The sequence below is a fragment of the Populus euphratica genome, unplaced genomic scaffold, assembly GCF_000495115.2.
Source record: "Populus euphratica unplaced genomic scaffold, PopEup_1.0 scaffold18.1, whole genome shotgun sequence".
Taxonomy (NCBI): domain Eukaryota; kingdom Viridiplantae; phylum Streptophyta; class Magnoliopsida; order Malpighiales; family Salicaceae; genus Populus; species Populus euphratica.
Genome location: NW_011499881.1, coordinates 1,001,741 through 1,010,947, shown reverse-complemented (window position 1 = coordinate 1,010,947; position 9,207 = coordinate 1,001,741). Strand labels below are relative to the sequence as shown.

Here is a 9,207-nt window from a genome sequence, read left to right as displayed (position 1 = left end):
GTATTCTGAACTTGGATTTGAAATAAACATCAAACCCGATAGGCTTAACATATTTAGAGGTAAGAATGATAACAGGGGCTAAAGGTATTGGATGTGAAGGGGTAATGGTAGGTTAGACTTGGTAAAGTTCATAGATCTCATTACAAGAACTTTCATCTATAACAACAACTATTGTATCAGGAGTGATCTCATCCGTGAGTGAGAATAAGGATTCAACTTCATCATCATTAGGATTGAACTTTATATTTAGGTCATAAAATTAATTAACTTTAATGACTGGGCTTTTTTTTATGGACAAGTCTTTGTAAATTGACCTTTGTGCTTATAGATGAAACATTTATTGGAGCTGAGAGTGAAATGCTTGGGTTGTCTAGTGTGATAGTGTCTTAAGAACTTCAATTTCTTCTTACGACCATTAAAAGAAGATCTGTGAATTTTCTTAAAATGCCTTTTTTTCATGAAACAATTGCAATCAACATTGCCTGAAAATTTAATTAGAAAATATGGTCGTTTGCAAGCACAAAGCATAGTTTTATCATGTTATGATACCTTGATGAAATATTTGTATTGATCACGTATTTTGTTAAGTGCTTCCAACACCTAATGAAATATGATGCCAAGAGATTGATTGTCCTCTTTTCTAGTTTTGAATAATCTAAAAGTTTCATAAGTCAAATCTCTAGGTATGAATGCTAAAAAGGCATGCTTGAAGCTTAGATCATCGGGATTGGATAAAATATGGTATCATCAACATATTTTTTTAAAATGTCTTTCAAGATCAGATTTCAAATAAAAACAACACTTTATTTTGAAGTACTCGTATCGTGCTATTTCTTTGTCATTTAAAGCTTCTCCAAGAAATTCATAATGGAGCCAGTCTAAAGCTTTAGAAAGAGACGCACTGTTTATAAATTGTATTTGTGTGTAATCACCTAAGCTATGGAACCAATCTCATAAAGTGCCAGAGAATTTTGCTTCAATACATTCTTAAGGGTTGCACATTTAGCCATAAATGAAATTCAAGGATTTTGTGTCACCACTTTACTCGTGGGATATCTTCAAGAGTAAAATAACCATGTATCAACTCTTGTTGAGTCAATCTACATGTATTATTTTTTCAAATCTAAGGTGTTACTTTCAACAACACCTTGTCACCTACATCAAACTTCAGGGGCTTTCTTTTCAAATCAGCATACTTCTTTATTCATTTGCTGGCCTCCCGCAAATTATTCTTAGCTTGTTCTAATAACTCCTTCCTTTTCATCGTAAACTAGTAAGTTGTTGGACTTTTCCCCTTGATTTCTACACTAAAATCTCCATAGGAGTTTGGGGTTGTACCCCAAGCACCAGCTCTCCATGATGATTGGGGATCTAATGTTTGCGCTGAAGGAGGATTAATCATCAATAGTGGTGGCATACAACAAGTGTCAGAAGAATCATTTTCAGTGAAAGATTCTTTAGAAGTTACAAAAGTTTCGGCATCAAGAATCTTTTTTTTTTCAGATGTATTGTCAAAAGGTTCATGGATAAAGATTTTAGAAATATTCTAGTAGGAATATGTAGTAAAAAAAGACTGGATAGGGTTAAAAGGTTGATTTGACTAGATTATAAATTGATAAGGGTTTTAGGAGTCTTGGAAGGGATCATCAGGTTTGTTCTTTTTAGATTCAAAAGAATCAGAGGATGAAGAGATGATAAATATTGGTGATCTAGGTTTTTCAGAAGTGGTTGATACTAGAGTTTTCCTTTTATCTCTTTTAAAGAGAGGTTTAAAAAGACTTTCAATGTCTAGTTTCCAAATAGCTGAGGTATGGTAGGTGAAGGTTGTGATTTGTAGGAAAGAGAATGTTTAGCCCAATAAGGTTCTGGATAATAGGAGGTCATTATAGTCTGTGAAGGTTTAGAAAATGATAAAAGCTTAGATTTAAATTTGGATAATAGGAGGATTTTTTTCCTCCTCCATCTCGATGATACAACCAGCTCAAGATCTTCTCTCAGTACCTGTCAAATCTTTCTCTAAGGACAGTCTCCCTGTCTATTCTTGCCATAACCTATATTTAGGTTATTCCCCAACTTATATTTTTTCTCTTAAAAAAAATAAGAAAATAAAAAAAAATAAAAAAAATATTATAAAAAAATATAAACACTAAAAAAAAGATCCAAAGCACCCTAAAAATGGTTAAAAATTGGTTAAGAAGGTTTAAAATTACAAATATTAAAATTTGACAATATTTTATTGACTGATGAAAGCCCTGTTAACAAAGAAAATTTAATTTAAGGAAGAAAAGTCCAAAATCAGATGTTTATGGACTCAATTAAATGTTATTAAAGGTTTAATTGAATTTATAGAGAGTTTAATTGCAAGAAAAATTGATTTTAAAATTAATTTAAGTTTTAATTATAAGAAATTAAAGTTTTGGGGTCAAATTATAATTTTTGAAAGTTAATTTAGTCAAATTAGAGGCTTAATTGCATAAATATTGAAGTTTGATGGTCAATTAAGGACGTAATTGAAGAAATCTAAAATAAAAAAGGTGCATAAATAGAAGGGCTAAAATTAAAACCAGATTAAGGGCCCAATTAAAGAAATTAGAAGTTTATTACTCAATTGAGAGTCAAAGTGTATAATTTCAAGACTAAGGACTAAAGTGAAAAAGACAGGTAATTATTTAATTCTTGGTAGGGATGCAATTGCATTGATTGTTAAACTAAAATTTTCATTCAGGACTTGATTGAACAAATTACCAATTGAGGATCAATGTGAAATTTAACACATTTTGCTGTAATTTGTTTTAAATAAAAGGGTGTATTTTGTTTAAAAAACGCCATTTCATGTACTGTTTTTTTTAAAGGCCCGAAATAGTGCCTTTTTAAAGGCACTATATGTCTTCTTCTTCCCTGGACGCTTAAAGTAGGGGAGGAAGAAGATTTTTCTTCCTTCCTTTATCATAGCCATCAACGTCAAAAAGACATTGACTCCTTCTAAAAAGATGCCAACCACTTTCCAGGTGTTGAATGGACGGTGGAGGGGCGACTGCATGATGGTCCTCCCTGCCTCTCCCCCCCTGTTTTCTTATAAATACAGGGGAGAGACCAAGCGAAAAAGAGGAGGGGACTAAGATAACAAAAAGGAACAGACTAAGAGAGACATAGTAGAGGAGATGAGAAAAAAAAAGAAAAGAGAGAGAGAAAGCAAAAAAAATGAGAAAAGTAGAAAAAAAAAGAAAACCAACACTGTCGCCCATCATCACCACCGTTTATCGCTTCCAAGAGCATAGCCAATGGTTATAACCATCACAGGTCAGCCCTTCTCCCTTTCTTCTTTCTCCCGCTTCGTTTTTACTATGCCTCCACTGTTCAAATAAGCTGGGTCGATCCTAGCCCATGTAGTTGAGCCAAGTTCAGCCCAACCCATATATTTAGGCCTGTTCGACCTATTAAATTTTTTTTCAAAATTCCTTATTTCAAAATTTTTCAATTTTTCTACATAATTTTTTCATGTAATTTTGATTAATGTCGGACACTTTTTTATGTCATAAAATACAAATTCAGTATTAAAATACTCTGTTTTTGTCAAAACTTCCAAAAATATAAAAAAATTGAAAAAAAAATTTTTTGTGCATATGGCCAACTATCACATAACTAAAAAATCATATTGTGTATTTTTTTTTTTTGTGCATATGGCCAAGTATCACATAACTAAAAAATCATATTGTGTTTTTTCATATTTCAAGAAATAATGTTTTAGTATGCATTTTGGTTTTAATAACTAGTTTATTAAAGTTAAGAGAACATTGATTAAAATTTCAAAAGTAACAAAAAATTTATTTCGTTTGACTCTTAGCATCCGGGGTATAACATTATATATAATACGTATTTCAAATATTTAATTCTTTTTTTGGGATAATAGAACAGTTAGGTTTTACCATTTTAAGATAAGAATCTCTTTATTTTTGTCTTGAACCTTAGACAGACTAACAATTAGAAACCATAACACAACTTTAGATTTTATTAGACAAAACAATTTCTTTAATCTTAGGTATGGCATATTTAAGGTGCCAATACATTTTCTTTATGCAACTAGTATCCGTACTCAATCTCTAAAACCATTTTGGGTTCCTAGTAATCAGAATATTAGGTGGCGACTCCCATTTTATTTTTTCACTGATAAGAGAAAAGAATTCCTTATCTCTTCATATTTTGCTAGAAATACACTACTCTATTTTTTTCTTGGAGGATGGACGATCGTCGTGACATCGTATGTGTGCGACAATTCTTTTGCTCAAGACAACCATATTTTTAAGGATACTTGTAATTGTGATAGTTGTCATAATCCAGACATGGAAGATCAACCTTTAGACAATTTGACTATTCTGTTAAATATACTCCTCCCTCTTGGGCAAATCCAGAACAAGTCTACACGGTCTCCATGTATCAACCTACAAGACCTTATGATGATAATTTTCCTGATTTATAAGAACAAGTCAAAGATAAGGTTCACACTCTTCCATAAGTTCACAACCCTCAAAACGTAGATGCTGATGATTACACTAAACACAATCACCCAAACCGAAGCAGTTCTCAATTGGCAAAGTCAAAATACCATTGTTCAAAATTCTGTTCTTTATAGAATTGAATTTAAGGTTAACTTGATTTAGATTAATTTGAGAAAAATGATAGTCTTAGTTGATTCTTGAATTCTTTATCTCAAATAATTGTGTGCTGAGATTTAATAAAGGATTTCTGTCATCCATGAGTATTTACTCATTCAATTTTTTAATGGTAGGTATGCAATCCCTCAGAAAAAAATTATTTAAATAAAATTATTTTTTAAAAAAACCTTACATCATAATATTAAATGCATAATATATAATATACATACACCGAGGTAGGCAATGAAATGAAAAAAGAAGGGGAAGCTGAAAGGCTTTTTTATTTAACAAGTTTTTCTACTTTCATTTAAGATTTTTATGTAATTGAAAGTTTTCTCGAAATCATGAAAAAAATGCAAGATAAGGTGCATTTTTTTCATAATTGTCTAAAAGTCTTACGAATGATCATTACTATGATTACTTAATCATTGGATACAAAGATATCCAAAAGTTTGTTCGGAGAGTGTTGTTTTTTAAAATTTTATAGGAAATTCATAAAGAATAGTATATATATTTTTTAAAAATATATTTTTAATATTAACACATAAAAAATATATAAAAAATAATTTTAAATATATTTTTTTTACATGAAACACTACTTGTAATACAACTTCAAACCGCTATGTCAAAATCTATTCATCAAGAAAAAAAAGATAACTAATCAATTTAAGTGCATTATGATAGAGTCACATTTACTTTAAAAAATAATATGCTAAGTACTAAACTAATTAAATCTACCCAATGATTTATCAAAAAATATTCAAGATTAATTTTAAGGGGGTATAGTTAAGTGCAGAGCTAGAAATTTTTTCGATCTTGGACTATTAAATAAATATATAAATTTTTTAAAATCAATTTTTAACTTATATACATGAATTTTTAAAGTTAACAGTAAAGTTTTAATTCAAATACAATGCCTAAAATATTAAAAAATAAATTTAAAAGTATATAAAATAGAAGTGAAAGTAAAAAATAAACTCATTATTGAAGTTTTTATCCTTTGATATTTTGTGGAATGTAATTCATCTATAATTGAATCTGAAATGATATTGTAACAACCTTTCAATTGAGATAAAATAACAATCTCATATGAACTGGAAAACAAAGTAATTAAATTTTTTTTCTCTCTCAATTCCTCCTTCCTTCACTTGATTCTTTCTTAGATTAATGTTTTATAAGCTATATTTTGTAAGTTTAAAATGTCATTCTTTTTTTTATGTTTTTTCCTTACTTTTATCTCTCTCTCTCACCTTTTCTTTTCTTTCTTTTCCTATTATGATTCTGCACAGTCATCAATATATAAAAGGAAGGAAGAATTGATTTGTTTTATTTTTTAATGACAAATAATCATTTTACTCTTAATGAGTCATTTTGTTTTTATTTAACAGTTTCTTTTTGTTAACACCACCAAACTCCATTCATTCTAAAATTTTAATCAAATTTATTCAATATATTTTAAGATTCCTTATAAAAGTTTAACTTAATATGATGGTCAAATTGAAAATTATACACAATAACATAAAACTGGTCAAATTATATTTTTTTAATCAAATTTTTAAATTTTTCAAAAAATTATGAAATTTTAACTCAAGATAAAACATCATATTAGAAAGTTTCATGTAAATTTTTAAAATTATAAGTTTTTTACATAAAATTATTAATAAAATATTAATAAAATCTTGGTTTAGGCTGTAATCCACTCAAGTTTTTATCATATCTTTTCTTTTGGTTATAGTCTAACTGATTTTGTTTGAATTTTTTTTAATAATTATTAATTTAAATATTATAAATTTAAAGATTACTAAAAATTCATGCTATTGTTAGTTTTAAAATTCATAAAATTAATTAAGTTGTAAACAAGTTTTCCAAACATATATATATATATATATATATATATGTGTGTGTGTATATATATATATATAGATTCAAGGGTAAGAACAATATGGATGAAATATTATGATATAATATGGTGCTAATCCATGGTTAGATATATCTTGTTGATGAGACGCAACAAGTACAAAGCAGAAAAAGGAGCACGATAATGCATGCTAATATTGTTTGACGGCATACTTTCGAAAACGAGAGTCTTGTCATCTTACAGCTGCACCAAACGCGTGGTTATAATTAAGGGAGTATTTATGAGTTAATGTGGCGAACAGTTAGTGGTTGAAACAATTTAATGCAGAATCAAATTGTTAAGGGCTATAAGGCCCTCGCTCACATCCGTCAATTTCTCATTAACGATCGACCTCGCCCTCCTAAAATCACAGACAAAATGGTACGTTTTACAAGGGAAGGTGCTTTGCTATCCTTGCTCTGTCTTAATGTGCTAGTAGTGAGCGTGCTTGCTAGACATGTAGTGGCTGTTAAAAATGAGGACGAGAAGTTCCTAGGTATTGAAAAGGGCGGAGGATTTGGTGGTGGATTTGGCGGAGGAGGTGGTGCAGGTGGTGGGTTTGGAGGAGGAGCCGGTGCAGCAAGGTGGAGGGATTGGAAAGGGTGGTGGGATTGGCAAGGGAGGCGGCATCGGGAAAGGTGGTGGACTTGGAGGCGGCATTGGGAAAGGAGGGGGAGTTGGCGGTGGGATTGGGAAAGGAGGAGGTCTAGGTGGAGGGATTGGCAAGGGTGGCGGCCTTGGTGGTGGGAGTGGCAAGGGAGGCGGCATTGGGAAAGGGGGGGGATTAGGAGGTGGGATTGGGAAAGGAGGGGGATTTGGCGGTGGGATTGGGAAAGGAGGAGGTCTAGGTGGAGGGATTGGAAAGGGCGGTGGCATTGGTGGTGGGATTGGAAAAGGAGGTGGGATTGGTGGAGGGATTGGGAAAGGTGGTGGACATGGAGGCGGCATTGGGAAAGGTGGTGGAATTGGTGAGGGAGGGGGAGTTGGCGGTGGGATTGGGAAAGGAGGAGGTCTAGGTGGAGGAATTGGAAAGGGCGGTGGCATTGGTGGTGGTATTGGAAAAGGGGGTGGGATTGGTGGAGGTATTGGGAAAGGTGGAGGAGTAGGTGGTGGTGGTGGTTTTGGAGGTGGATCTGGTGGTGGCCTTGGTGGTGGGTTTGGAAAAGGTGGAGGTGCTGGAGGAGGAATAGGAGGTGGTTCTGGCGGTGGCTTTGGTGGAGGAGGTGGCAGCGGAGGTGGGTTTGGTGGCGGGGGTGGGTTTGGAGGCGGTCGAGGAGGTGGAATCGGACACCACTAAACTGTTTGCGTTGCATGCATGCATGCATGCAATCTCATATAAAGAAAAAAAAGAGAGACCTCTCTAAAAATATATCAACTATGCAATTTATCTAGTATTTCTGTTGTATTGTCATCATAATAATTGATTTCTTGATTCCTAATTGTTGTCACTCCGTTCATGTGTTTTATTTATTATACTTAATTTCTACCAAGAATTTTGCACGCCTACATGCCCATGCTTTCTCGTTAACTCAAATGTGAACCTATATAATTCTGAGCTACGGCTAAGCTACACATGAGATGAAGGAGAGTCATCATCAAAATGGGTCCTCTTTTTATTTAATAATAATAGCAATTCCATCAAAGAGAGGGCATCAACCATTTTAGAAGCCTCCCATAATAGTATTGGTGCAATTCTGATGTCTACTTCATCACTAATAACTTATTTATTATTTTTTAAAATAGTTTTTGTTTAGAAATATTTTGAATTTTTAACTATATGAAAATATAAATAAAAGTAATTTAAAATAAAAATAATAATTTTTTTTATAAAAACAGGTACTTTTAAAAATACAAAAACAAGCTAGTATTAAACTTGAATAAGTAAAAAATATCACTTATAATAAACATTGATATACATGCTTATGTTACAACAAGTTATTTTTTTAAAAAAAAAAATATGTTTATTCTACTTTTATTTAGTTTTTTTTTTCTTTTTTAGGGGACTTTTTTCTTGGTATTTATGTTTATTGACAATTTTGGCAGCATAGATTGGGCCTCCAGCCATTCTAATGGACCAAAACATTCGTTGTCGCCTGGATAGACAACCTTAACAAGTTTCAACCACGCGAAAACAAGGCTGACTTTGCTTTTAGAGCTAAGAATGAATTGTGCAGCGGATAGACAACCAAATAGTTGTCGCATTGAGAGGAAGACCATACGTCAAGGGTTATGGGTGCTCTTTAATATCATGTTCGACGCATGAAAGAAGGAAAGATATGACAAATTTTGTCTAGGATTTTTTATTTTATTTATTTATTTCAAGAATCAAGTTATATATCAACAGAAGAACATGAGTTTGTTTGTTAGAACAAAAGGAGAAAAAAAAAGACATTTCAATTATTATTTCCTTGAAAAACATTTTGCTTATGTAGTTGTTTTTATTTTATGTTTAATAGTTTAATTGTCGAGTTGTAAATGCAAGGTTAGTGTATAACTGGCTTGTATGTTCTAGCTATGTTACTGGAGACCTGTTTTTTATTTTTTTCTAATTAAAAAATATATAATTTTTGAAAAACTTTTTGTTATTATTATTAAACCCAAAAAATATATTTATTTTAAATTTTTTTCTTTGTCAATATATTTTTTTTATTAATGTAT

The 9,207-nt window shown here is 31.6% G+C and overlaps 1 protein-coding gene across 1 annotated transcript; it reads left to right on the top strand.

The window, feature by feature from the left end:
- Window positions 1-6,831: 6,831 nt before the first annotated feature.
- Window positions 6,832-8,039, top strand: LOC105129506 (glycine-rich cell wall structural protein-like). The gene is made up of 3 exons (XM_011031602.1): window positions 6,832-6,930; window positions 7,046-7,232; window positions 7,311-8,039. The coding sequence occupies exons 1-3, from the start codon at window positions 6,832-6,834 to the stop codon at window positions 7,844-7,846; spliced, it is 822 nt and encodes a 273-aa protein (XP_011029904.1). The 3' UTR covers window positions 7,847-8,039.
- The last annotated feature ends 1,168 nt before the right edge of the window (window positions 8,040-9,207 follow it).

Excerpts from the sequence above, each read along its gene's own strand:
- LOC105129506 (XM_011031602.1), top strand. The coding sequence starts at position 6,832 with ATGCAGAATCAAATTGTTAAGGGCTATAAGGCCCTCGCTCACATCCGT. Across the intron at positions 6,931-7,045 it reads CTAAAATCACAGACAAAATG|GTATTGAAAAGGGCGGAGGA; the intron begins GTACGTTTTACA and ends AGAAGTTCCTAG. Across the intron at positions 7,233-7,310 it reads GAAAGGAGGGGGAGTTGGCG|GCGGCATTGGGAAAGGGGGG; the intron begins GTGGGATTGGGA and ends GTGGCAAGGGAG.